This window comes from Prionailurus bengalensis, chromosome D3 (assembly GCF_016509475.1).
Source record: "Prionailurus bengalensis isolate Pbe53 chromosome D3, Fcat_Pben_1.1_paternal_pri, whole genome shotgun sequence".
Lineage (NCBI taxonomy): Eukaryota > Metazoa > Chordata > Mammalia > Carnivora > Felidae > Prionailurus > Prionailurus bengalensis.
The window spans coordinates 80,323,303-80,350,902 of NC_057356.1; the positions used below are offsets into that span (position 1 = coordinate 80,323,303).

At 42.9% G+C, this 27,600-nt stretch overlaps 1 protein-coding gene across 1 annotated transcript in view; it reads left to right on the plus strand.

Moving 5' to 3' along the window:
- ZCCHC2 (zinc finger CCHC-type containing 2) overlaps positions 1–23,408 on the plus strand; it is a 62,116-nt gene extending 38,708 nt beyond the window's left edge. Inside the window, exons 7-14 of the mRNA XM_043559030.1 lie at positions 1,864–1,947; positions 3,403–3,460; positions 5,762–5,897; positions 6,946–7,010; positions 7,384–7,478; positions 12,320–12,448; positions 18,876–20,366; positions 21,330–23,408. Coding sequence (XP_043414965.1) covers positions 1,864–1,947; positions 3,403–3,460; positions 5,762–5,897; positions 6,946–7,010; positions 7,384–7,478; positions 12,320–12,448; positions 18,876–20,366; positions 21,330–21,397 — 2,126 coding nt within the window. The 3' untranslated portion in view covers positions 21,398–23,408. The remainder of the gene's footprint in view (positions 1–1,863; positions 1,948–3,402; positions 3,461–5,761; positions 5,898–6,945; positions 7,011–7,383; positions 7,479–12,319; positions 12,449–18,875; positions 20,367–21,329) is intronic.
- Positions 23,409–27,600: the final 4,192 nt, after the last annotated feature.

Below are 27,600 nucleotides of genomic sequence, written 5' to 3' on the forward strand. Positions count from 1 at the left end.
CAAAGCCTCCTCACTCATGTCTCCGGTTCTGGTTTCTCACTTGACTTTAACCTACGCCAGGATTACCTCAGGGATCAGTTGGTTAATCCCCTCTTCAAAACCTTAAAAGTTTGATTTGAAATTCAAGCCCTGCCGTGAGCCTCCTTGTGCCTCATTGCTAGTCTCTCAGGCTCTGGCTGCTTGAAGGCTTGGCATCTACTCAGTATACCTGCCATTTCCTGTCCCAGTGTCTTGGCTCATTCTGCACCTGAACTTTTAAATGTCCTTCCTTTTGGCACAGCCTGTTAAAGTCACACCTGTTTTAAGACCCAACTGAAATATTACCTCCTGAAGATTTCCCCCATTTTTTTCCTTCTGTTCCTGTAAGTTGCTTTTGCCCTCATGTTTCATCCTTCCTCACAGTCAGCCTTATGTGTGCTTCTATGCACATCTATCTCAGCTGCCTTCTTAAACAAATATTTTGCCAGGAACATTGATGTGGGCTTTAGGAGAATGTGCTAACTTAAAGCACAGCCATTATGGCAAGTGGCTGTGTTTATTTTTTTAACCTTTCCTTCTGCTATCAACAAAGTCCTATTTTCTTGTACCTAAAGAGGAAAGAAAATGCATGTTTGCTCGTTTTGAGGTGGAAGAAAGAGAATTTAGAAAAAGTAATATGAGTGGATATGATAACGGGTTAACTTTTAAAGTTTCTCTCTCTCTCGTGTGTATGTGTGTGTGGGGGGGTGAGGGTGGGAGATTCTTGATGACTCGATGAGATGAGTGACTCCACGGTTAAATTTCTGTCTGAACAGTGACAGTAGCTGGTTGTTTTTTTAAAGAGAATCCTAATCACCCTGGAGCTGTATAGATCTAACAGTCAGTGCTTTCTTCTGCTTGAACCGAGTGGAAGTACTTTTTAAGGAATATCTATAAATAGCGTTTGTTTAACACATGCCGAAAACACAAAGTTAAACTTTTAATTCCGATTTTAACAGGCGACCCAGGAAAACTGGCCCAAGTGAGTAGCGCATATATAAATAAGAGAAAACTCATCACGAGAGCTTTACAGTATTTAAATTACACGCGTGGTGCTAAAGGGAGTAGTACATTGGAAGACCTCAAATTGTTGCAAAATTAAAATGTATTAAAGGACATGTTTTGGGAGTGTGGAAAATGTGGTCAGGATGTCCACATTGTTTCACCAGGGAACACACTGTTGTCAAAGTTCATTTGCACTTTTTTGAAAAAAATGACAGCTCTACCTTTTGTCCCCAGGGATAGACAGTAGTACTTAGTCTGTGTCCTGACACTTGAGAAAACAAATGTTAACTCCTAGATGACTTCAGCATAGCGCGGTCTGGAACCCCACCAGTCTGCACCTTACCTGAGGACTAGTCCGGGGCTTTCAGAATGTGCCCCGTGGGCCACTGCTCTGTAATAGAATAGAAACTCACGGTGGACACTTGAGAGGCTTTGTAGCAGTTGGACATTGCCACACCTGCTTATATTTTATAAAAGGAATGCTTCACAACACATTAGAAATTTGAAAAGCCTTCCCACACCACCGATGTCTGAGAAGCACTAATCTAGTGCATCCCCTCCTATTGCGCGTGAGCCCCTGGGGCTGGCGGAGGTGAAGCCCCTTGCTCCAGACCTGTGGTTTTCATGGGGAGAGCAGGCTCCCTGATTCAGGGTCCCCACTCCCAGTCCAGTGTTCCATGCTGTGTCACCTTGGTGTTGTAAAGGTCCTAACCTAGTAGAAATGTTCTCTTTACCACTGACTCACCACTCTCCTCTTCTTGGGACAGAAGGAATCATTCTGTGTGTTTTCTTTATTACCTTTTTCCTAAAAAGTTAATTGGTATTGAATACTTCCTGCAGATAACTTACAGTCCTCTCTGAAGACTTCTAAAATATTAGAACACTTAAAGGAAGACAGCTCAGAAGCTTCGAGTCAAGAAGAAGGTAAGTGTGGATTCACCGGAATAAGTCATTTTGCCTGATATAGGCACAAGGATAGGCAGACCATTAGAACAGATTAAGGAGCCAAGAAACAGACATATGGAAACTTGGAATGTGACAGGTGGCATTATAAATAAGTGAGGAAAAAATAGACTATTCAATAAATGATGTTGGCTGGCTTTCCAGTTGAAAAAATATTATATAATTAGATCCCTACTTACATCATGCACAAAAATTTCAAGTAAGTAACAAAAGATAAGTACATATAAACTTAATGTAGTATATAAAATGTAAAACTGAACTTTTAAATGTTAATAACCTGGGAAAGAAGGCTTTCTTGACAAAGCAGAACGTGACCGTGGTGGAGATCTTTTTTCTAAAATAAAACTGAACTTGTAACCAAAAAACAGGCAGTTAGAAGATATTTACAGGCTATTCACAGTTGAAGAAAGACTATACCCAGACAATAGAAATATTCGTCCCAAAACTCAGAGCATCAGTCTAATTGACAGTAAGGACAAAAGATAAAGATAATTCATGGAAGAGGAAATGTGAATGGCAATTAAGCAGTGTTTAGCCTCACGAGTAGTCTGAAAAATGCACACTGTAAAAACAACGAGATGTCATTTCACGCTCCCCGAATTGGTAAAACATTTTCAAGTCTGACATTACCAGGGGTATGAAGTAATGGGAGCTCTGATCCGCTGCGGATGGGAACATAAATTGGTACAACTCATTTGGACAGAAATTTGACACTGTGTAGTGAGGTTGGAAGTAATTAATTTCATGCCACCACCCAGCACTTCTGCTGCTATGAAAATTGTTGTCCGTGTGTTCAGGGGATGGAGACTGAAGTCCTCACAGCAGCCTTGTGTGTAATAGCAAATGCCTGGGTATCACCCGGGTGCGGTAAATCTTAATAAAAACACGCAGTAGGATACTTCAGCTAGTTTATCTCTGTAGAGGGAGGAAGTCAAGTGGAATGGAGAAAGGCCTTCAGATGTTTCTGTGATATATTTTGTTTCTTAATGAAAAGAGGCAAATATAGTTGACCCTTGAACAGCAGAGCGGTAAGGGGCGCTGCCCCCCTTGCGGTCGAAGATCCATGTGTAACTTCTGACTCCCCCAAAACGTAACTATTACTAGCCTGCTGTTTGATCAGAAGCCTTACCAAAAATGTAAACAGTTAACACATAGTTTGTATTTTAGATGTATTATGATACTGTATTCTTAAAGTAAGCGAGACAAAAGAAAACGTTAAGAAAATCGTTGACATTACAGTAGGACTGTAGTGTGTTTTTGAAAAGTTGCCCCTTTAAAGAGTTTTCTGTGAAAAGTGCTTAGAAGCGTTCTGCATGGTCTGGTGATCCTGTCACCGTCACATAAATTAGTTGCGTCATCCTCTTGGATTTTTGGCAGCAGCATTTGGTATAATAATCGTTTCTTCCTCTACCGTAGATGTGTTACAGCACACCATAATCCACAAGAAACACACCGGCAAGAGTCCCCTTGTGAAGTACGTATCTAATTCCTAAAACAATGTCTTTGTACGTTTGTAATTCACTGTGTCACATTTACTTTAATCACTGAGACGTTTGCCTAGAAGTCTGCTGTTTTACTGTTTGCTTGTTACTTGTCCAGCCTTTTCTGTGTCATCTTCCTTTTCTTTCCTTTCTTGCTGTAAGGTGGTTTTATTCTGTTTCTCCGTTCTGTTAACTTTGAGAGTTAGGTAATGTTTTCGATTCTTCTAGTGGTAACGAGGGGTCATGAGATTGTATTCTACGTCTTGGACTCTCTAAGGTCTGGTACTAACGGTGCTTGCAGCACTTCCCCTGTGAGGACCTTTATTCGCTGTTATTTCACTTACCCCTCCCACCTTACAAATTGTGGTTGTCCTGTACGTTATTCTCCCTGTGGTTTAGACCTTGTGAAACCTACCTTCACCTGTCACTTGGATTCTGCCGTTCCACTGCCTTCATTCTTTACCATGTGTCTTAGCGTCCGTCCATGATTGTTTCCTTCCGGCTGAAGGACTGCCGTAGTTCCTGTAGCTCTGTCTGCCATTGATGCATTTACTTTGTTTTTACCTGGGGGAAAAAAAATGTTTATTTTGCCTGCACTTTTCCTGAATGTAGGATTCTAGGTTGGCAGTGACTTTCTGCAAGTGCTTTGAAAGTCAGTTTTTACTGTCTTCCTGTTTAATGCCTTTGGTCCCTCGCATGATAGCCTCAGCCCGGCTCTAGGACCCTCTTCAAGTTTCCGCTGTCCCACCCAAGCTGTAAGACTTTCCACCTTCTGCCTCGGGGCCCTGGCTGATTCTGGGGACCTGGTTGGCACTCAGACCAGCATAGTCCAGAAATGCAAGTTAATTTGCCCAGGGGGTCAGCACTCAACTGATGGGGGGGCTCCAGCTTCCGGTCCTTTGGATAGATAATTCTGGGAGGTCCCAGCTGGTTTGCGCCTCTGTTGTTATGTTGGCAACCTTACAAGTAACGGACCCTTACAAGTTGGTTTTTCCTCTTTTCCTCTTTCATTCTGCACACTTTTTGTTTTGCTTCCTGAGCTCACCTCCCCTATCAACCATGCCACCCCAGATTCTCCTTCTGGGGAGAACTAACAAAGACAGCTGGCATTCATTGTTTCAGCCTTGTTGCTCTTTGGAAGTGGATGTGCTTTTCACAACCTGATTGCTTTTTAAGATTTTCGCATCTGGTTTTGAGCACTTTTCCAAGATACTGTTTGTGGCTGTCTTTGAATGAATTTCACTTCTTAAGCCTGAAGCCTGATACCTTTTGATTTTAGAGAAGACCAGGCCACTACCTTTTCAGATACTGCTTCCACCTGATTCTCTTGTTTTCTCTTCTGAGACTTGGGGTACTTCGTGTGTTAGACTTTCCACCAGGCCCTGTGTGTCTCCTAAGCTTTTCTGTGTTCTCTGTATTTTCTTCTTCTCCAGCTTCAGTCTAGTTTCTTCTGGCCAAGTTCCTCCTTCCTGACTTTGTGTGTCTGCTTCTATCCATTGAGTTCTTTAATTTTTTTTTTTTAATGTTTATTCCTTTTTGAAAAAACAGAGCGTAAGCAGGGGAGGGTCAGAGAGAGAGGGAGACACAGAATCGGAAGCAGGCTCCAGGCTCTGAGCTGTCAGCACAGAGCCTGATGCGGGGCTCGAACTCAAGAACCGTGAAATCATGACCTGAGCTGAAGTCGGACGCTCAACCGACTGAGCCACCCAGGCCACCCCACTATCCGTTGAGTTCTTAATTTCAGTTTCTTTTACAGTTCCAGAATTTAAGTGTGGTTCTTGTTTGTATTTCTCGGGACATTCCCCAAATTTCCCATCTTCTTGTAGTCACTGACCTATTAAACACTGTTATTTTAAAGGCCATGTCCAGTAACTTCTGTCACTGGATTCTTTTGGAGTCTGTGTCCGATGTCTGTTTCTTCTGTTTTTCAGTCACATTGCCCTGTCCTTTGACATGCCTTAGATATACACAGTACTTAGCTATCCTCTCAAGATCGGGGTTACACTCCAGCTGTGAGTGGCACAGGATGACCATATATAGTGTCTGAAGACAACTTACACTTGTTACTAATTTCCTTAGAGACAGGTGTTATTTATTAGATAAGATAGCTGTGTGATAATTTATTCTCATAGCATCCTTTTTTTTCTTAGAGATATCACTAGGCATTCTTTAAAAAACATACACACACATACATACACTGAACAAAGGGTTACTATAGCTTCTTCATTATATGAGACAGTATCGGTTTGAGTACTGAGGACAGATTTTCACACCTTGCAAACTTCTTCTGATAGCACCATTGGTACAAGTTGTTCTCCGTTGGATGGGCTCACCGTGCAGTATTCTGAACAGAACGGAATTGTGGATTGGAGAAAGCAGAGCTGCCCCGCCGTTCAGCACCCGGAGCACTGTGTGGCCTTAGCTGACCAGGTATTGGAGGGTTTTGTTCTTGTCTCCATGCATTGCTGCTCTACAAGAGTTGAGTTCTCTTAAGTATTATTATGTCAGATAGTATAGCTGTTAGACTTTCAACTTAATTGGAATATATGGTCTAAACTCTTCTGACACCTGAAAAAATATCTTGAGATTGCCTTTATTGCTCAGAAAAGGAGTACATTTTAATGCGAATCTTATAATGTTTATTCTAACTAGGGATACATCAAATGGTTCTGCCACATTTTTTGCTTTTGGAAGAATTATTCACATTTCAGTCACTATCTTGCTGTTGGTGTTGTGAATTTTGAGCCTGACCGTCCCTCATGAGAAGTTGGATGTAATGTAATGTCATTAGGAAATTACATTGTAATTTAGGAATGTAATTAGGAAATACTTGCTTTCTCCAGAGTTGGTGTAATCAGAGCGCAGAATGCTCGCAAGCACCGTAGATGCAGGGGAAGGCTTACTGGTGAGGCTATGGAGAGAGCCACCTTCTTTTCAGAAAATATATTTGTTAACTGATGTTTATTTCTGGTCAGCACTCAGCTCCAAATGTCAACCTTTACTGGAATGTGGTTTTACAAACGAAATGTTCTGAGAAGTTGTATGTTACCTTAGTCATACTTAATGGCCTGTTTTCAGAGTCCATTCAATTATACCTTTACTCTCTCTACTTCAGCGCCTACACCTTTTCTTCTTAAAGTTGATAAAACTGTGTTGTACTTCAGAAGAACACTGTTGAACGTGTAAGCAAATGCCAGTTATTTGTATGTTTTATTTTGTGCTCAGAAGGAAGAATACGGGGCCATTTTAAAAGCAAAATTCAAAAATAGGTATTTTTCTTAGATTAATATTGAGTATCAGAGAATGTGCACATTTTAGTGGTTCAGGTAGGTATCTTCAAGAAATAGGTTAGAAATCAGAATTTGTTCACAATATATAACTGGGAGTGTGTCATTTTACTGTTTGATAGGAGAATAGAAGGATATCTACATGAGTGTGGGTTAGTTTTAGTCTGATGTCTTTTTATTCTTTCCATTAGCATTCAACTGAAAAACGAAGCTTATCTTCAATAAATAAGAAGAAAGGAAAGCCACAAATAGAAAAGTAGGTTCAATTTAATGTTTCCAGTAATAGGAATTGGTAAGAAAGGCAACATGTAGGCTTTGACTATGGGCATGTTTTGTTTATGTAGAATAAATAGTATTTTCATTACATTTTTATTTCTAGGCCTAATTTTTTTAATTCAAAATAGTCAGCAAATGCAGATGATCAAAATAAAGCTATTGTCAAAATATATTCAGTTTGGAGGGACAAAACTCTCCGAACCGTACACTAAAGGGCGAATCTTAGTGCATTTAGATTATACCTTACTAAAAATTGTTTTACTATAAAAAACAGAATTTTAGTAATACTATTTATTGTGTTCTCTAGAGAGCCTTATAAAAAAATGTCAGTAACATGTATATTTTGGGTTTAGGGAGAAAATTAAGAAAACTGACAACAGATTGAATAGTAGAATAAATGGTATCAGACTCTCAACTTCCCAGCATGCCCATGGTGGTTCTGTGAAAGGTAAGAAAGTTTGTTTTTCTTTCAAATACCCATCACCTACATGTATTTGGCATGATACCTGTTTTAGTAGCTGTCGAGCTGTGGTGTCAGATCCTGAAATTACACTGTTAACCTTGCGCGGATGGGAATAGCAGGTTCTGAATTAAACCATTCTGAAGTATTAATGGAACTGATTTAGGAAGTCGGAAGCAGCCGTAGAGGTGAACCTTTCCTTCGCCACAGTTGTGCTTCCCCACCGTTTCCTTCCTCTGCAGGCCACGGGCTCCTCACTTGTCCACTTCTCGAGCCTGTCCCTGCTCCAGAGCACAGGTCCGAGCACCTGGGGGATCCTTTCAGCCCTCATGGAAGCCTGTCCCTGTCCTTGTGTAAAGTCATTTTTAGAATCTTGTTGACGTTTTCATGTTTTAGTGACTGTCCTTTGTGGGCTTTTACGGAGTTCTCGGGGAATGCAGACACTCAGATTTTTATTGTACTGGATTTGTATAGTTTCCATTTACCTGCTTTTAAGTTTTCTTTATTTTCAGGTTTTGTATTTATTTGAGAAGTGTCCTTTTTGCTGGTTCATTAATAACTTTTCTGTGTTATGTGTACCATTAATAGCAAAGACAAAAGAGAATAAAAGGCTCCTAGACCCCTAGGAGTATGTTTTGTTCATGTGTGTACCTCCCACATTTGTTGATTGGACTGATTTCACAAATTAAGGATTTTTTTTGATTTAAATTTTATGCAAGTATTGGTACAGTCAGTTGTGATGCTACAACATAAATAACCAGAATATATATATTTTTTAATGGAGTGTGTTTTTAAACCAGGTACTTATTCACAGAGATTGAATATTGATACAGGAAATATGATTACATTTTTCCTTTAAAATCAGCTGGCCAACTTACTGAGTTAACTAACTGAACTGTCCTTGGGGAAAAAATGACATGGGGGGAAAAACACGTCGTTTATGAGTATATTGTAACACTTAACTATCTTTGAGGTTTCCTGTGGTGGTGGTGGCAGCTAAAAGGAGGAGGAAAAAAGCTAAAATAAGAATGGCAAAAGGTCTCTGTCGGCGGATGGTTGAAAATTACTTGTGGCAGATCTCCCTGTCTCTGTTCTTCCTCCTTCCAGCTCACTTCCTACACTGCCCGCATATTTGTCTCCTAGGTCACATCCTAACTCGGATCATTCCCCAGTTGAAATTCCTGTCAAACGTATCCCACCCTCAGAAGATCGCTCTCTCGTCCCTCATGTGATTTGGGAACTACTGCTCACTGAAGAAGCACACGAGTCTTCTATCCTCTTTAGCCTCATACTTGCAGAGAAGTTCTGTGGACTTTGATCTTAGACAAATGTGGGTTTGAGTCTTGTCCTCCAGTTTCATAAATGTGTGGCCTCTCTGCAGCCTAATTTCTCTCATTTCAGAGACAGGACTAATAACCTCCCGCCCTGGATTGTAAGGATTAAATATGGCAACATCTGAAAAGCACTCAACTAGTGCTGAGCACATAGATGTTCAATAATACAGTTCTTTTCCCTATTCTAAGTTAGAAGAAAACATACACTTGTAGGTTATTAAGAGCTTATAAATAGCATCCCAAACTCCAATTCCTTTTTCTCTTTATTTTCCAATACTCTGAAAATACAACCTCAGGATTTCTTATTAAGATAAACCTTATTCTTTGTCATGAAGTGCGACTATAAATAAAATACACTTTGTACAGCTTTGCATTGATACCAGATGTAACTCAGATGTTTGCTGACTCCAATTTAAAACAACAACAACAACAACAACAAAAACCTCTGTTGATTAATTTCCTTTGGAAATATTAGGTTATAAAGAAGGAATTACCTTTAAGCATTCAGTAAACGTAAGATATATTTAAGGTTTTGTTTCTTTGTGGAACAAATCCTACATGTCATAAAGTAGTAGATAGTGTATTGGAGTTAAAAATGTCAGATCCTTCTGACTGGTAGGTTGTCTGGGTCTTACTTAGTTTTAACTTTAAAATTTAACTTCTATTTTGAGTAATAAGACATTTATATTGTTGAAAATTCTAAAAACACAGAAGGGACCAATAGTCCCTTACTGCCTCCCTTCATGTTGTGTCCCCGAAAAACAGTGGCAGTGCTTGCTATTTGTCATCTGTTTTCTTTGCATTGTGTTTGTTTTTAAAACCTCAAGCTTTAAGTTTCTCTGCTAGAAGGATGTGTGCTTTACTTCATCTGCATTATTAAGAACTTTTCCCCACTGCATCACCTGTGTTTCTTCCACCCCATTCGTCTGTTGCTGATTGTGGCACCAAGAAGTTTGGGGGCAGTGAGATGGTTGACCTCTCAGTAATTCTTATGACAGATTTCAGTGACTTCAGAGTCTCCAGCTTCCTATAATAACCCACTGTGTTTCTGTCATCTCATGTATCTAAATGGTTCTTAAGTCTACCCGACTTCTCTTTGTTCATAAATACTAATAACCAGGATTTTTATTGTTAGAATAGTGTTTAATATTGTAAGGTTTTGCTTTTTGTCTTCTTAATAACATGCACAACCTTTTACTCTTTGAGACGTGATAATAAACAAAAAGGTTTATGCTTCTATTTAAAAGGAGAGTGTGGGGGGGCGCCTGGGTGGCTCAGTCAGTTAAGTGCCCGGCTCTTGACTTCAGCTCAGGTTACGATCTTGTGGTTCATGAGTTCGAGCCCCACGCCGGGCTCTGTGCTGACAGCACAGAGCCTGATTGAGGTTCACCCTCTCCCTCTCTGTCTGCCCCTTCCCTGCTCATGTGCTCTGTTTCTCTTTCTCTCAAAATAAATAAACTTAGAAAAAGAAAAGGACGGTGCATGAAACATCCTTTGGCATAATTGTTTCATGCTCCCCTTCCACACTCTGACTCCATAGGGTCACATAATAATGATTTCTGATGATAAAAATTCCAAAGACTCTGCACCTTCCAGGTGATCAAAAAGAAAATTCTGTTTAGTATAGATTTAGATTTATGTATGTAGTTCTTTGAAAACTACAAATTATTGTATTGGCAGTTTGGTGATGAGAATATTTACTGGCTAATATAATCGAGAGTAAATCATTCTGTAAACTGTGATTTTGAGAAATAGCTGCTTTTTTTTTTAAACCTAGTCTGAAACTTAGCTCTTTGAAGTTTCAACAACTCCACTGTAGTTTCACTGTCTGAGTTGTAGTGAGCAGATAGATCTCAGCTCACCCTCCCCCCAGGGGCTCCCTGTCAGCCCATCATTTCTGGCTTGAGATTGTCATTGAATCTTTGATTCTCTTCACTGAATTGTTCATTTTGTTCATTATGCTGGTTGAAATACTTACATGCACAGTTTGCATGTATGCCACAGTTTGAGAGGTTTCATTTTTAGTAGTCCAGTTAATGCCGGGCTTTTTGGCCACCGTGGCACATTAGATTGTCCTCAGGTGCCGTTGACGTTCACTTGCGTCCCTTTCCTTAGTCATGTTGTGACTGGAAACTCAGAACCTATTACCGTGTGTAAGTGTACTCCAGATGACTTTTCTGTAAAATTATTTCTTGTCCAAGTCGCTCCTCTGCCACTTTTCTTACAGCCTCATGAGATCTTGTGCAGTTTTCCCTTGGCAGTTTGGCATTTTATTACCCAAAGGGATTCCGCATCATCTGCATTCTTAATGACTTTATTCTTTAATATTGATTTACCATTTGAGTGGTGGGTCATCTTTAACAGTACTAACCTCCTTATAATTTAATGCCTTTAAGAGACACAGATTAGTCAACTAATTTGCGTATTACACAAACCATATCTTTTTTCTAACACCTGTTTTGTCCAAGCGATTACCTTTTATTGATTCTGCCAGGTTGCTGAAGAAGTGGTTCACTCATCTATAGTCCTGAAATCTCTCCAGAATTCCTTCTATGGGGATTTCTGTCCTAAACGTGTGTTGGGTGCTCGCTGCGAGGCAGAATCTCTGCTGGCTCAGCTGGGTTTACAGGAATGAATAGAACAGTGACCTAAGGCTGGGCCAGTGCGGGAGTGTCCAGTACTAGTTGTGCCAGTAATCTTTTCTCTGGGCCCCGAACAGAAACAGCTGATTGGTCGGGGCAGATCTGCACCACAGCCCCCGCCCCACCCTATGTTGGCGTCTGGGCGGAACTCGGGGGACTAATCAGTCTACTAGATGGGGAGCATCGTCCTCTGTTTCAAATACTCAGGCATAGTGATTCGACCAAATAAACATTCCGGCAGTCAGTTCTATTCCTGAGTTCTGATAAAGAATGAATTTTCCAACAAGCTCTGAGGAGTTAAAATGTCTAGACTCAGAAAATGGCTCAGTGTGCTCCTACTGAGCAGACCCTGTGATGAACTTTAACTCTGATTTTTTTTAAAGTCAGTAAGATTGACTTGTCCCTGTGCCTTTGTCTTAAGAATATACTTGTTATTCAATTATTTTCAATTAAAATTGTGTTGTAATAATGAATTTTTACCTCAAGGCCCAGCTTTTTAGGTGATTATAGAAAAACTAAAAGCAAAAACTTTTTACAGCTATAACTAATTCTTTTTTTTTTTTCTTGTTTTTAATGTTTATTTTTGAGAGAGACACAGAGACAGAGCATGAGTCGGGGAGGGGCAGAGAGAGGGAGACACAGAATCCCAAGCAGGCTCTAGGCTCCGAGCTGTCAGCACAGAGCCCGATGCGGGGCTCGAACTCAACGAGCTGTGAGTTCATGACCTGAGCCAAAGCTGGACGCTTAACCGACGGAGCCACCCAGGCGCCCCGGCTATAGCTGATTCTAATGGTTCAATTCAGAAATTAATATACTTAACATGATTTTTTAAGAATAGAATTGTTATTTTTAGATGTGAATTTGGACATTGGATCTGGACATGACACATGTGGAGAAACCTCTTCAGAGAGTTACAGTTCTCCCTCTAGCCCACGACATGATGGAAGAGAAAGCTTTGAAAGCGAAGAAGAAAAAGACAGAGGTTTGCTCTTTGGAAGGGATATGGGGATGGTGGAGGGAAATGTGTGTTGTCTCTTAAAATCTGTCAAACATAAGTAATTTTATGCTCCTATAACTGTCATTATTAATTTTAAATTTAATTGGTATAAAGGGTGCCTTAATGACCACTGACTTGGAAGTTCCTAGCAGTGTTGATTTTTTTTAAGCTTATTTCACTGCATATGAAATTAAGTAGAAAGAAAAGAGTCATAATAAAGTAGTTTACTAGTATGGAAAGATTGAAAACGTGTATGTTGCTAGAGGTACATATTTATAAGTTTCCTATCTTCTGATGGATTGATTCTTTTGTCATTATAAAATACTCTTTTTTTTGTCTCTAGTAACTGTTTTTGGCCGAACGTCTATTTTATCTGACAATAATAGAGCCACTCCTGCACTCTTTTGGGTATTGTTTGTAGGGCACTACTTTTTCCATCCTTTCACGTGTGTTTTAAAATTTTTTATGTTTGTTTGTTTGTTTATTTATTGAGAGGGAGAGAGAAATCCCAAGCAGGCTCCCGGCTATTGGCTCAGAGCCCAGCGTGGGGCTCCAACTCATGAACTGTGAGATCCTGAGCTGAAACCCAAGAATCAGACGCTTAACCAACTGAGCCACCCAGGCGCCCCTTTCTGTCCTTTCACTTTAAGGCTGTTTGTGTCTTTGAATCTAAAGTGTGTCTCTCTTAGGATACAACAGCATAGAGTTGGATTATGGCTTTTGAGCCATGCTGCCCATCTCTGCCATTTGATTGGAGTGTTTAATCCTTTTAATTTTACTGTAATTACTGATAACGTAGAATTCACATCTGCCGTTTTGCTATTTGTTTTCTGTAGGTCTTAGGTCTTCACTTCTTCCTCAAATAGAAGATCAGAGTCGGCCAAAAGTGAGACTGTAGTGCTTTCTCAGTGCTTTCCTGGGTTTACATACAGCCCTCGACATTAATGGCTGTATGTAAACAGCCCTGACATTAAGCCATTAAACATGGCCTTCTAGATTTTCAAGAATATGTGCAAGCTTTTCTTTTTTTTTTTTTTTTTTTTTTTTAATGTTTTATTTATTTTTTTGAGACAGGGAGAGACAGAGCATGAACAGGGGAGGGTCAGAGAGAGAGGGAGACACAGCATCCGAAACAGGCTCTAGGCTCTGAGCTGTCAGCACAGAGCCCGACGCGGGGCTCGAACTCACGGACCGCGAGATCATGACCTGAGCCGAAGTTGGTCGCTTAACCGACTGAGCCACCCACGCGCCCCTATGTGCAAGCTTTTCAAAGCTCCTTGCGGACATCTCATTCTTCAGTTTTTCCTTTTAAGGTTTTTGGTCAGTCTCTTGTTAGTCCCAACTGGTAGTGCTGCCTCGGGCAGCCAGGTTGTTAAACATTTGCTGCTGATTGATTGTGACAAATGCCCTGTGGGTAAGCAGCTGTTAACACAGAGTGACCTGTAACTGCTAGATAGACAATGACAGTTTTGGGGGGATGGGGCTTTAAATAGCTCCACCCATGTTTCTTCTGGTGGCTGCTAGGCAGCTAGTTTTTATAGCTACTGTAGTTGCAAAACTATTCCTTTATAAGGCTACTTCTGAGCTAGAGAAAGTACGCTGGAATTAGGGCAAGTTAAAATGCCATAGTGCTCACTTTTCTTAAGAGATTCAGTAGTTTTTCTTGAATAAACACTCCTCAGATTGCTGTAAGCCTTTAGTTAATTTCCAGAGTTCTAAAAAAGTTGATTTTGACAGTTTTTGCTAGAATTCTTGTTCCTTTTATGCAGGAGTGGAGTGTCAGAGATCCTTACCTTACTATTCTGGAAATGACATTTCAAAAATGTGTATATTAAATGGGGATGTCATTCTTCACACATGGTAAAGACATCTGATTGGTAACATCTTGGTTATGAACATCTGCTTAGTAACATTTTGGTTCTAAGGTGTACCCATGGTAGTAGGAGGTATTGAATGATTTCTCTTGGGCCACCTGAAGATCTGTAGACATCCTTCTACCGTAGCTTTCTGAGACCTGAGCTTCTGTGTCAGAGCGTCCGGTCGGGTCTTCGGGAGCTATGGCCCTAAGTGCTCCTGCATCACATACAAATAAAAACCGATCTTTACTGTGCAGCGGTTGTGAAGTCCTATCAGACATAGTGTGCAGTGACTCTACGGACCCCAGTTCTGCTAATCTGAGGCAACAGTGTACTTCTGGTCTGCAGTTTTCTTGTGAAAGAAAAAAAAAAAAAAAAGAAAAGAAATAACCACCTAGAGCTATTATGAAGGTTAAATGAGAGAATTTTTATGCCTTCTCCAGAATAGACCAGCGTTCAGTGTGTTTCATTTCACATGCCATGCCCAATTCTGGAGGACGTACCAGTAATCCTGGGGTTCTTACGCCAGTAGTGCAATTTGGCCTCTCTGAGAACTGTGAGGAGTGCATCTGTACTTGGGTTACTTTGCAGCCTCCCTTTCGTGTTGTCAGATTTGGCAAGTTGGTGGCTTAGATGGCGGAACTTGCCCTTTTTAGGATAGGCTCAGTTATCAAGTGGCTAAATGAGCCTTCCCTAAATGAAGAATCATTTGGAATATCTAAAACCAGCAGGGGGGGAGATGTCCACTGTGATAAAAAACTCTAATCATTTTTAGAATTTTGAGTACACAAAAAGGTTGCTTTAAAAAGCATGTGACTGGGGCACCTGGGTGGCGCAGTCGGTTAAGCGTCCGACTTCAGCCAGGTCACGATCTCGCGGTCCGTGAGTTCGAGCCCCGCGTCAGGCTCTGGGCTGATGGCTCAGAGCCTGGAGCCTGTTTCCGATTCTGTGTCTCCCTCTCTCTCTGCCCCTCCCCTGTTCATGCTCTGTCTCTCTCTGTCCCAAAAGTAAATAAACGTTGAAAAAATTAAAAAATAAAAAAAAAAATAAAAAGCCTGTGACTTTGTTGTTCTGTTGGTGATTATGGGGTTTTGTTTCAAGACTTTTATACTTTTCAAAGCCAGTGCAAAAAAGGGAGAGACCATCCCTGATTTGCTACATGAGTCCTTACAGTACTCAGAAAACCGCTTGGTATCATTTAAACTCATGGGGCCAGTTACTATGACTTAAGATTTAAAGAAAGCCCAATTCAAATGGAAATTTAGTTGACCACCTGAAAAATATTGTATCTTCTTTGGACTTAAATGTTTACCTTTTGGGCACCTGGGTGGCTCAATCAGTTGAGCGTCCAGCTTCAGCTCAGGTCATGATATCACAGCTTGCCACTTGAGACCCACGTCGGGCTCTGTGCTGACAGCTCAGAGCCTGGAGCCTGCTTCAGATTCTGTGTCTCCCTCACTCTGCCCCTCCCCTGCTAGCACGTGCACATGTGTGCGTGCTCTCTTTCTCTCTCTCTCTCTCTCTCTCTCTCTCTCTCTCTCGCAAAAATAAACTTAAAAAAATGTTTGTTTATTTATTTTTTTAAATTTACATCCCAAATTAGTTAGCATATAGTGCAATAATGACTTCAGGAGTAGAATCCACTGGTTCATCCCCTACATATAACATCCAGTGCTCATCCCAACAAGTGTCCTCCTTACTGCCCCTTGCCCTTTTAGCCCATCCCTCCGCAACCCCTCCAGGGCCCTCAGTTCTCTATATTTAAGAGTCTCTTATGTTTTGTCTCCTCCCTGTTTTTATATTTTTGCTTCTTTTCCCTTATGTTCATCTGTTTTGTATCTTAAATTCCACATAGGAATGAAGTCTTACAATATTTGTCTTTCTCTGGCTAATTTCACTCAGCATAATACACTCTAGTTCCATCCATATTGTTGCAAATGGCAAGATTCCATTCTTTTGATTGCTGAGTAATACTCCATTGTGTGTGTGTGTGTGTATGTGTATACATATGTACATATATACACACACCACATCTTAATCCATTCATCTGTCAATGGACATCTGGGCTCTTTCCATACTTGGCTGTTGTTGATAGCGCTGCTATAAACATTGGGGTGCATGTGCCCCTTCAAAACAGCACACCTGCATCCTTTGGATAAATACCTAGTAGTGTGGTTACTGGGTCGTAGGGTAGTTCTATTTTTAACTTGTTGAGGAACCTCCATACTGTTTTCCAGAGCAGCTGCACCAGTTTGCATTACCACCAACAGTGCCAAAGAGACCCTTTTCTTCCACATCCTCGCCAACATCTGTTGTTGCCTGAGTTCATTTTAGCCATTCTGACAGGTGTGAGGTGGTACCTCCTTGTGGTTTTGATTTGTATTTCCCTGATGGTGAGTGATGTTGAACATTTTTTCATGTGTCTGTTTGCCATCTGGATGTCTTCTTTGGAAAAGTGTCTATTCATGTCTTTTGCCCATTTCTTCACTGGATTATTTGTTTCTTGGGTGTTGAGTTTGATAAGTTCCTCATAGATTTTGGATACTAACCCTTTATCTGAGATGTCATTTGTAAATATCTTCTCCCATTCCATCGGTTGCCTTTTAGTTTTGCTGATTGTTTCCTTCACCATGCAGAAGCTTTTTATCTTGATGAGGTCTCAATAGTTCATTTTTGCTTTTGCTTCCCTTGCCTCTGGAGATATTGAGTAAGAATTTGCTACAGCAGAGGTCAGAGAGGTTTTTTTGCCTGCTTTCTCCTCTAGGGTTTTGATGGCTTCCTATCTTGCATTTAGGTCTTTATCCATTTTGAGTTTATTTTTGTGTATGGTGTAAGAAAATGGTCCAGGTTCATTCTTCTATATGTCTCCATCCCATTTTCCCATCACCATTTGCTGAAGAGACTGTCTTTATTCCATTGGATATTCTTTCCTGCTTTGTCAAAGATTAGTTGGCCATGTGTTTGTGGGTCCATGAAATGTTTATCTTTTACTGTGTATTCCTCTGATGGTACAGCTACAGATAAAATGCCTTGGATAAGTTATTAATTTTTGGATACTTTTTTGAAAAAAATTTAGCAAGAAGCACCTCAGTTATTAAGGGAAGTTTATACTAGAACTACTTACTGATAAATTGAATTTCTTCTTTCTAGTAATTGAGCTAATAACACTGTTGACATTCTGTGTCAGTAGGCAGGTTCTGTTTAACCTTTCTTGAGAAAGACTGCTGTTAATGATTTGTTTTTAGTATTGTTTCAAAAATTTTTAACAGCTGACTATAGCTACTGTTACCTTAATAAATGTAAACATTTTAAGTAACGTCCAGTTCTGCCTGTATTTATGAGCAAAAAGACATTGAAATAGGCACAATATTTAATTGCATGGTTTCCATACATATTATCGCAATATCTGGGTTTATGATGTTTACGTGCTGTGAACTGGACTTTCTCTTTTGCCCTTTTTATACCAAAAGTCAGGAAATCCAGGGGAAGTTTAGATTGCAGTTATTTCTGTATACAAGTGTAAGAGTGATTGCAGTAATAACACCGTATGAAGTATAATTTTGTATTTGCCACTTCACTGGTTCTGCTGTTGGAGAAATGGCAGCACTCTTACATTTGTCTTGCTTCTTGTGTTCTAACACCATTTGTTTTATGACTATAGTCGTGGCTTTATTTCCCCGCTGAAATATTTAAGAGTAAGAGCATTTATTCCATTGTTTTCCATTCCCTTCCTCTAGATATTTGGGTTAAATGCAATCTTGTGATTGAGCTCCTTTAAATTGTGTCATGTACGGGAGACATCTGTGAAGACCTTGGGTTCGGAGTACAGAATATAAATTAAGTGAATTGCCTAAAATCGATGAAGGTTAAAAAATATCCAGTCCTTTTCTCAGTAATCAGGTGATACCAAATAAATCTCAGTCTTTGTATTGTGCTTCATTCAGCCTCCAGTTAACCTTTTTGTTGCTGATCTCTCCATGGATTTTTTTTTTAATTAAAAACTTCATTGTTTTAGAGCGGTTTCAGGTTTACAGTAAAATAAAGAGGGAGGTACCGAGATTTCCCATATGCTTCTGCCACATGAATAGCTTACGCCATTATCAGCACCACTCACTAAAGTGATACGTCTTTTGTCAAGGATGAACCTCCACTGACGCACTGTTCTCACCCAAAGCCCATTGTTTACCTAGGGATTCATTCTTGGTTGTTACACGTTCGGCGGCTTTGGACGAATGTATAATGACTTACATTTACCATTATGATACCCTACAGATCGTTCTCACTGCCCTAAAAATCCCCTGTGCTTCACCTCTCCCCCCAACTCCCCACCCCTGGCAACCACTGGTCTTTTTATTATCTCCGTGGTTTTGCCTTGTCCCGATTCTCTTTTAAACGAAGTCCATAGACAGCCAAAAATTCTTGGCTGTCAGGTAACCGAGGGACACATTTCCTCCACTTCCAAACTTCAGGGTTCATTTTAGATACATAGTTCAAGTTTATTTCTAGCAGGAGATCGGAGTTCCGCTTTGACAGCTGTTTGTGTTTGTCTTCCTTAGACACAGACAGCAATTCTGAGGATTCTGGGAATCCGTCAACAACCAGGTTTACAGGCTGTGGTTCTGTCAACCAGACCGCCAGTGTCAAGCCACCTGTTCAGATTGCTTCTTTAGGAAGCGACAACGGAGGCCTTCTAGGAGACCCCCTACATGCGCCCAAGTATCAGCATATTTCTTTTATGCCAACTTTACACTGTGTCATGCACAATGGTGCCCAGAAGTCTGACGTTGTCGTCCCTCCACCCAAATCCGCTGATGGCAAGACAATAGGGATGCTTGTTCCCAGTCCCGTTGCAATTTCTGCAATAAGGGAGTCCACGAATTCTACCCCTGTTGGAATACTGGGGCCAACAGCTTCTACCGGAGAATCCGAAAAACACCTCGAATTACTGGCTTCCCCTTTACCTCTTCCGTCGGCGTTCCTCCCGCACAGCAGCGCCCCTGCTCTGCACCTGACAATTCAGAGGCTAAAGTTGCCGCCGCCACAGGGGTCCTCCGAGAGTTGCCCGGTTAACATCCCGCAGCAGCCACCCGCGAGTCTGAGCATCGGATCACCAAACACTGCCTTTATCCCTGTCCATAGCCCAGGTAGTTTTCCGGGATCTCCTGTGGCTACCACGGACCCCATCGCAAAATCTGCATCCCAGGTGGTAGGACTCAATCAAATGGTGCCTCAAATCGAGGGAAACACTGGGACAGTCCCTCAGCCTACCAATGTGAAGGTAGTTCTCCCAGCAGCCGGCCTTTCGGCCGCACAGCCACCAGCTTCCTACACCTTGCCGGGCTCCCCGCTTGCTGCCGGCGTGCTGCCCAGCCAGAATTCCAGCGTGCTCAGCACGGCGGCGGCGTCGGCCCAGTCCGCGGGTGCGGGCATCAGTCAGGCCCAGTCGGTTCCTCCCGCGGTTCCCACCCACACCCCAGGCCCCGCCCCCAGCCCGAGCCCCGCTTTGACACACAGCACCGCGCAGAGCGACAGCACGTCTTACATCAGCGCTGTGGGAAACACGAACGCTAACGGGACAGTATTGCCGCCGCAGCAGATGGGCTCGGGTCCTTGCGGTTCTTGCGGGCGGAGGTGCAGCTGCGGGACCAACGGCAGCCTTCAGCTGAACAGTTACTATTATCCCAACCCGATGCCCGGACCAATGTACCGAGTCCCGTCGTTCTTTACTCTGCCATCCATCTGCAACGGCAGCTACCTCAACCAAGCACATCAGAGCAATGGAAACCAACTTCCTTTTTTTCTGCCTCAGACTCCGTATGCGAACGGCCTGGTGCACGACCCGGTCATGGGGAGCCAAGCCAACTACGGCATGCAACAAATGGCGGGGTTTGGGAGATTCTACCCTGTGTATCCAGCACCTAACGTAGTTGCCAACACGAGCGGTTCGGGGCCCAAGAAGAACGGGAACGTTTCATGTTACAACTGCGGTGTAAGCGGGCACTACGCACAGGAGTGCAAGCAGTCGTCCATGGAGGCCAGTCAACAAGGTAATCATGAGAGCTCCCAGAGGACTTGTTTTTGAGTGTGCCCGCTTCTCCCCACCTCACTGAGCGCGGGGAGCCTGTTGTGGCAGAAGGAGCTGGTGTGTGCTCACTTACGGATGGTGTGCTTTCAGTGACAGATCGTTCAGAGGCAAATGGGAAAACATAGCGTAGACCCGGGCCACCCAGCGCGAGGGAGTTGAGGAATTCAGTTTCCAGTGAGAGCCTAAGAACCGTTGAGGCACTTTTGAAGGAACATAATGGGAATTTGTGTCACATGATAGCAGATCTCTTGTTTGCAGCACTTTTTTTTTTTAAGCTACAGTCCTGTTTTGTAGAGTAAGCGAAATTTTTAAATAGGAAGAAGTGGGAAGTAATTCTAGTCACCCGACAGGTATGATTGTTAGTTATAGTGTGGTACACGTATGCACAGCCGGCTGGCCCCATGCACACTCCCCCCCCCCCGCCCCCCACCACGCTGCCCCTTCCCTTCCCAGCAGATGCTTAAAAAAAGATGCTTAATGCATTTTAAGGAACAAAATATTTAAGCACTGGTTTGGGAGCAAGGGAGTTAGCTTGAACTCCGTTTAATGTTCTCGCCACCAGGAACAAGAAAGATGTTCTTAAATAAGTAGGAGTAAGATCACAAACTCAGCATAGACGTCAGACTGTTCTCTCTCACTTGGATTTGGCTTTTGTCAGTTTTGCCAAGTCTCATCCAGAAAAGAAGTCTTGAAGTGCGAATGTGTATTTGGCATTTTTAAAGGAAGATTGGGTTTGCTAGCTTTAGGTTGGACTTAAAGCACAAACTTCCTCTTACTTTGGAAGGTAATCCCGTGTGCCATTTGGGACCATAGTAGTGCGGAGGAAGCTGCCTTCTGGCGAGCATGCCCTTTTGTTATCTTGTAGTGGTTTGTGATGCATTGCGTTGTAAGCAGTGACTTAGCAGTTCTGTCTTTCCCGTTTTAGGCACTTACAGACTGAGATACGCACCTCCCCTCCCCCCTTCTAATGATACGTTGGATTCTGCAGACTGAAACGCGTAAAGCTTGACTGCTTAATACCCTGACGTGTTGGGGAGTCATGGTGGGGTGTGGAGGGGAGGAAAGGAAAGGTATTTTGTTTGTGTTTCTTTGTCTATACATTTCCTAGATTTCTATGCACTTGGGGTTTTTCATTTCTGTTGTACTGATGTCCAAAACAAAAAGAATGCGTTGCTTTTGAGCCTCTGGTCTCCTGGTTCAACAACAGGCTTATCTGTATGATACATGTAATTTAAACCTCCAAACTATCAAAAGGAAAATGTTTGCTGTGCTTTTTTTTTTTTACACTGAATACTTGCTGTGTGCAATGTTTACTGAATCTTTAAAACTGTGTATTTGACCTTTTTTCTTTTTTTTTTTTTTTTTTTTACAACACTGGTGACAGTCATATGGTTTTGAAAAAGAGAAACTTTGCTTCTTCCCAGCTTTTCTCACTTTCACCGCAAAGGACACACGTCTCCCCGCCACCCCCTTTCCTGTGGCCTGTAAATCCAGGGTGAAGTGCTTCACCTTCATCTGAGAGGAGAAATCAAGTTCCCCAAATCGTGTGTATATATGTAATAAACAGCATCACGTAAATACATATATGCAGTGCTTGTTGTCCAAATCAAAATTCAAGTTAAGTGGAAGAGAGCGGAAGAAGTAAAACCATATGAAACTGAAAAAATATGATGTATGAAGCGGACAAAGAGCTTTTTCTTAAAAAAAAAAACAAAACAACAAAAAAAGTTTTTACTTCGTCATACTTTTTTAGCCTGTTGCTTCAGAGAGACATAAAGTGAACAAACGTGTGAGTGTCGTGTGTGTGTGTGTGTGTGTGTGTGTCTGTGTCTGTGATGAAAGTCGACGGCTGATCTCTCTTGTAGTCTGTCACCGTGTCGTGCTAAAGAGACACTACCGGAGTAAAGATTGCTTCTTTTCTCACGCCGACTGTAGCAGTGATACGTTGTGTTCGAGATGTGTGTGGTCTGTTGCAGTCCGAGCGGAAGCTCTGGTTTCTGCGAAAGTCAGGTTCGTTCCCTAACCCGTCTCTCTCGTCGCAAAGTCACTTTGATAAGTTTCCCACTCTGCGTGATCATAATGTGAAAGACTGGCTTCCGAGTGTGTTCAGACAGTAGTAAGCATGTCTGTGTCCTGTCACTAAGTTTAATGCTGCTGTTTTCAAAAAAAAAAAAAAAAAAAAAGTTTTTTTTAAAGCCAATCTATGTACTAAATTGCTTCCAGGTAATTTTTGATTTCCTAAAGTGCACTGAGATTATCTGGAAGCCTTGGGTGTATTTTTGGAACTGCTGCATTCAACAGCGATGAGCATCTGCCCCCGTACGGTCAGGGGTTCAGGGTCGGGCTGGTTTTGTTTTCCCATTCCTCAGTACAGAGCAGAAGGGATAGATTCGTGTCGTGTGGGGCAGTGTCAGTGCCCAGCAGAGGAACTTAAATACTTGGCCTGGGTTCAGAAGCCCAACAGATTGCTAGATAAAAGGAAAAACTTGAAGAAAAGAGAAGCTTCATTTAATGCTTCATGGGTAGCATTTATATTTATAACAGCAATGTACATTTTGAAACTAACTTTCAGGGTGGGAGTTCGGGGGAAGGGAAAGGGGTGGGTGTCAAGGGGTAGATGAAAGCTTTAATTTAAAGAAGAAAGTTCGCATAAAGGAAATTATTTTGATTAAATATATTTTATTTGATCTGGGTATTTTTGGACCACATTATTAAATTAATTGCTAAGCTGCCGTTGAGTTGTTCCAAGTGAGAGTTTTGATGAGCCGCGTATGGGCCGTGTTGGGAACCACTTGCCAGTTGTACTTTATGGAGCTTATTTTATGATTTAAAATACTGTACTGTATATAGGAGGTATGTTACCTTCTCCTTATTTGTATGTTTACCATATACTTTGATATTTGAAATGTTATGTACTGGAAAGGCCACTTATATTTCTAGAACAGATTGGATTTTATGCAACCCTTTTTCCTTGAATTAACAGCAATAAAAAAAATGAAAAACAGCTTAAGAATTGTGGTTTATTGCAGATTTTGTAAAAATGAAAACGAGGAGGGCCTCACACACGGTGATTTGTTTTTTTCTTTTTCACGAATCGAGCCGTTTTCCCCTGGGACGTGGGGCGGCGAATCCCGAAGTTTCTTTACCACCTGGATGTTCTTCAGTTTCTTCTCCAGCAGCCTTGCTTCGGAGGTCACCTGTGTGACCACGAAGAGGAGAGACTGTGTTTCCGGGCCCCCCGAGCGCACGCCGCGTGCCCAGAGCTGTGTTTCTGGTTGAGGCTTCCCTCCCCCAAAGTGTAGAGAACACGATTTGCTTTCGCAGATTCATTACGATGGTGTTTTTCCGGGTGACTCTCCGTGCGTTATTGACTAGCTTCTGTTTCACCGGTTCTGTTGGCCGTGACCCAGTCTCCAGTCCGTTTTTACGCAGTCAGTAATTTACGGGGAGACCCTTTCCTCGTGTGCACCATACAGTCACGTCTGGTGGCGGTCCCTGAGGTCTCGTCGCGTGGCCCAGGCCCTGTCTGTCCTATGGTTGTCCCCCAGTATTCACGCAATAGCGGGCACTCAAGGGCCCCAGCTGACCAGGCAGCAGATGATTGTCCAGAGGCATCTAATGAATGTCCCCTCTGGCCCCATTCGGACGGTGGGTTCCAAATGATCACAGCATTCCCGAGGCCCCAGCCCTCCCCTTCTCCCCTTCGGCTGGCACCCATGCACCTACACGTGGGACACGCAAGCCGTAAGCCACCTTCACGTTAATGCGCAGGCTGCCCGTGTCCTTACCTGTGTCCCCTCCTCCCTCCTTTTCTGCCGCTGCACCAAGGAGCCCACGACTGTAAACTTTATCGTCCCCATGCCCTTCCCCTCACATGTCACATTCTCCTCCCTCACACACCGTGTACTACTTTTCTTGAGCTTTATGGAAAAGGTGTCTCGTACGTAGTCTTGCATGACTGTCTCTACTGGTTTGGCGTCCTGATGTTACGTTCCTGCAGTGTATTCATTGTCTCCAACTTTCCACTGTTCTGTTGTGTCTCATGGGGGAAAAACACAAACACACAATTTCCATTCTGTCCACAAACATGTGGGTGCTTTTCTTTTTTTTTTTTTTTTTTTTTTTTTGCTCTCACTGGAGCGTGTTTGTACCATCTCCTGGTTCGTGCGTGCGAAGGTTCTTTAGGATATAAATCCAGGAGTGCCAAGTGCTGGGTTGTAAGACACACAAAAATGCTCAGTTTTCCAGGATTTGCCAAATTGTTTCCCAAGTGGTTTACACTCGGGCCGACAGCATCCGGTCCCTCAGTCCGTATCCTGACACCCTCCTGCATGGAGGTGACGGTGCCGTGGAAGGCTTGGCATGGGAGGGCCAGGCATACCCTGGAAGAGCCCATGTCAGGCTCTGTGGAGGAGGGGAATGTGGAGAGGGGCAGGGTCCGGATGGTCCCAGTGTAGAAGAGGGGACGCAAGGCAAGGCTCAGGAATGGAGGCGACTGTGTTTTGTGGCCGGGGATGTGGGAGGAGGAGACGAAGGCCGGTGTAGGAGATGGAACATATGGAAAGAGTTGTGAGGTGTGTGGTTCAACAGGTAAAATAGAGTCAAGCTGGAGACTTTGAGGTCAGTTGAAAAATTAGAAATTATTGGGGCGCCTGGGTGGCGCAGTCGGTTAAGCGTCCGACTTCAGCCAGGTCACGATCTCGCGGTCCGTGAGTTCGAGCCCCGCGTCTGGCTCGGGGCTGATGGCTCGGAGCCTGGAGCCTGTTTCCGATTCTGTGTCTCCCTCTCTCTCTGCCCCTCCCCTGTTCATGCTCTGTCTCTCTCTGTCCCAAAAATAAATAAACGTTGAAAAAAAAAATTTTAAAAAAGAAAAATTAGAAATTACCAAGTTTCAAGTAGAGGAAGAACACGTTAATGATGGTACAGTAAAAACTCGGCTCGCGAGCATAATTCCGGAAACATGCCTGTAATCCAAAGCACTTGTATATATCAAAGTGTATTTCAGGAACCATTGACTCGGTTGCGATCATGTGGTGTTTGGCCGAATGTACGACTCGTGTGGCAAGACATCACTCATTTACCAAGTTAAAATTTATTAGAAATGTTTGCTGGCCTTGTGGCACGCTCGCAGAACAAGTTCCTCGCAATCCAGGGTTTTACGTATTTAAAGAAACGTGGATGGTTGAGGAAAGAAAGTCTGGCCGTTCGAAGGCTGGTTAGGGCACCGGTGAGGCAGCGGGAAAAGTGGGGACAGAAGGAGGCGAGGGGAAGGAGCCTGGGCCTCTGAGCTTTATTTTCCCCAGAGAGGAAATGAGACTTTATTTTAAATTATAGCCACGAGGGTCAAATGAAATCACACGTGCAAAAGTTCGAACGTAATGAAATAGCACCAAGGAGGCACGCCGATGTCTATTGAATTCTTTTTTGATGAACAGGAGAATTGCACCGGTTGAGAGACCTGGAAACGCGGAGGGGAACTGAATCTAGGAGGAAGGGGTGGTGAGGAACCTAGCAAAACACAGTTCTGCATTACATTGGACTCAGTTATTTCAGCTCTGTCCACTGATAAAAGACCCCAAATGTTCCCTGTCCTCAAAAATTAACTCTAGTCGGAGAGCCTACCAACTAATGGCGGCTATGGGCTGAGTCGTGCGGTTCTGATTATTCGATACTGGAGTAGAATAAGTTCGCCCACAAGGCAGATCCACATTTAACTTTTCACGTAAGTGCTAAAAATCCAATTTTTCTGACAAGGTTCCAGAAAGATGAAAGCACGGTGTAAAATATTTTTTTTTTTTTTGACAGGTAGCATCTAGTACTTAAAAGCATCATCCATTTGAGCTTGGAAGACGTCTTTTTTCAATTCTACATACTGGTTACAAAAGCACTCTAAGGTTGTTAAGGCGGTGAAGCCGAATGGAGGCAAGCGGTGACAATAGTTCGACCCCATAACCCTTCCATCGCTTCATCTCCAAAGAATAAAGAAAAATGCTGACTTCCCCCACCCCGGCCACCCCACAGAAAGGGCCATTGATTTTCAGAGAAATGAGGTGTGGGGGAGTGAGTGAGGAAGAGGGGTGCTCTGACTTTAAGCGTGGTCGCCGTATCTCCGGACCTTCCTTTTGGGGGGCGGGTGGTGAGGGGGCAGAGGGGCCGGCTCTTATGAGCATGAAGGGCTCTGGGGTCCCAGGTGTCAACTCAGGTGTACCCATCACAAGGACCGTGCACAGGGGGGCAGCGCTGTCCCCCAGAGAACGCCCATTAGCACATTGGTTTAAGCCGTTTGGATTCCAAAGGTCCATCTAACGTCAGCATTTGTTCACTGCTTACAACACAGCATTTGTGCCTGTTAACATGCAAGTATCTTGAGACACTGACCTAATTCTTAAATGCATTCCTCCTTTGAAAAATGTGAGCCCTCTGGATTGGAGCGTGGGTACATGTTGCCTGACCTCTGTGTGTGTTTGCAAATGTCTGTTGTCCATCTTGGGAACACAGAGGCTGTAGGCTTCGAAATTTTCTGCTCTGGAGACTGGGGCACATCACAGACGGCATCAAAGACCCTTCTTCCCGCAATCTACCTCTTGTGCAGTGACAGCAGTTCTCGGTCACCAGAGCTGTTAATCCTCAGATCCCGTTTTGCTACTTGAAATTTGGGGGGTGGGGTGGGGTGAGGTGAGGTGGGGGGCCGGGTGGCTCTTCATGTTTTTTTTTCTTCGTCTTGCAGCTCCAACTTAATCCGCTGTAAAAGGTCTCAGCCAGCCTCCCTCACCAAAAGAAATTGCTAACTGGGAAGCAGCGCCACCTGGTGGGGGACAAGGACAATGCAAGCAAACGGATGTTCTTTCCCACTGACCTAACATAGAGAAAATTGAACGTAAGACAGAAAACATTTGAGACTGTAAGCCTGTGCCCAAAACCGTAAAGAATGCAGGCAGCTGGCCATAAATGTAACTTGAGCAGTCTCCTCTTTCAGCGACCGCATTCTCAGTTGATCACAAACATCTTAATCCAGTACTGCTGGAACTTCTCAGTTTCCTCTGCACTTTCCCCTGTGCTCGTTGGGCAGCACAATGTGAGGGGTATGGGATCTTCCTCCTTCCAGTCTTACAGGTCAGGAACTCGGGGTTCAGAAGCGGTGAGTGCCACAGACACGCCGATGTCCTCGTTGGCGACCGGCCCCAGCCGCACATTGG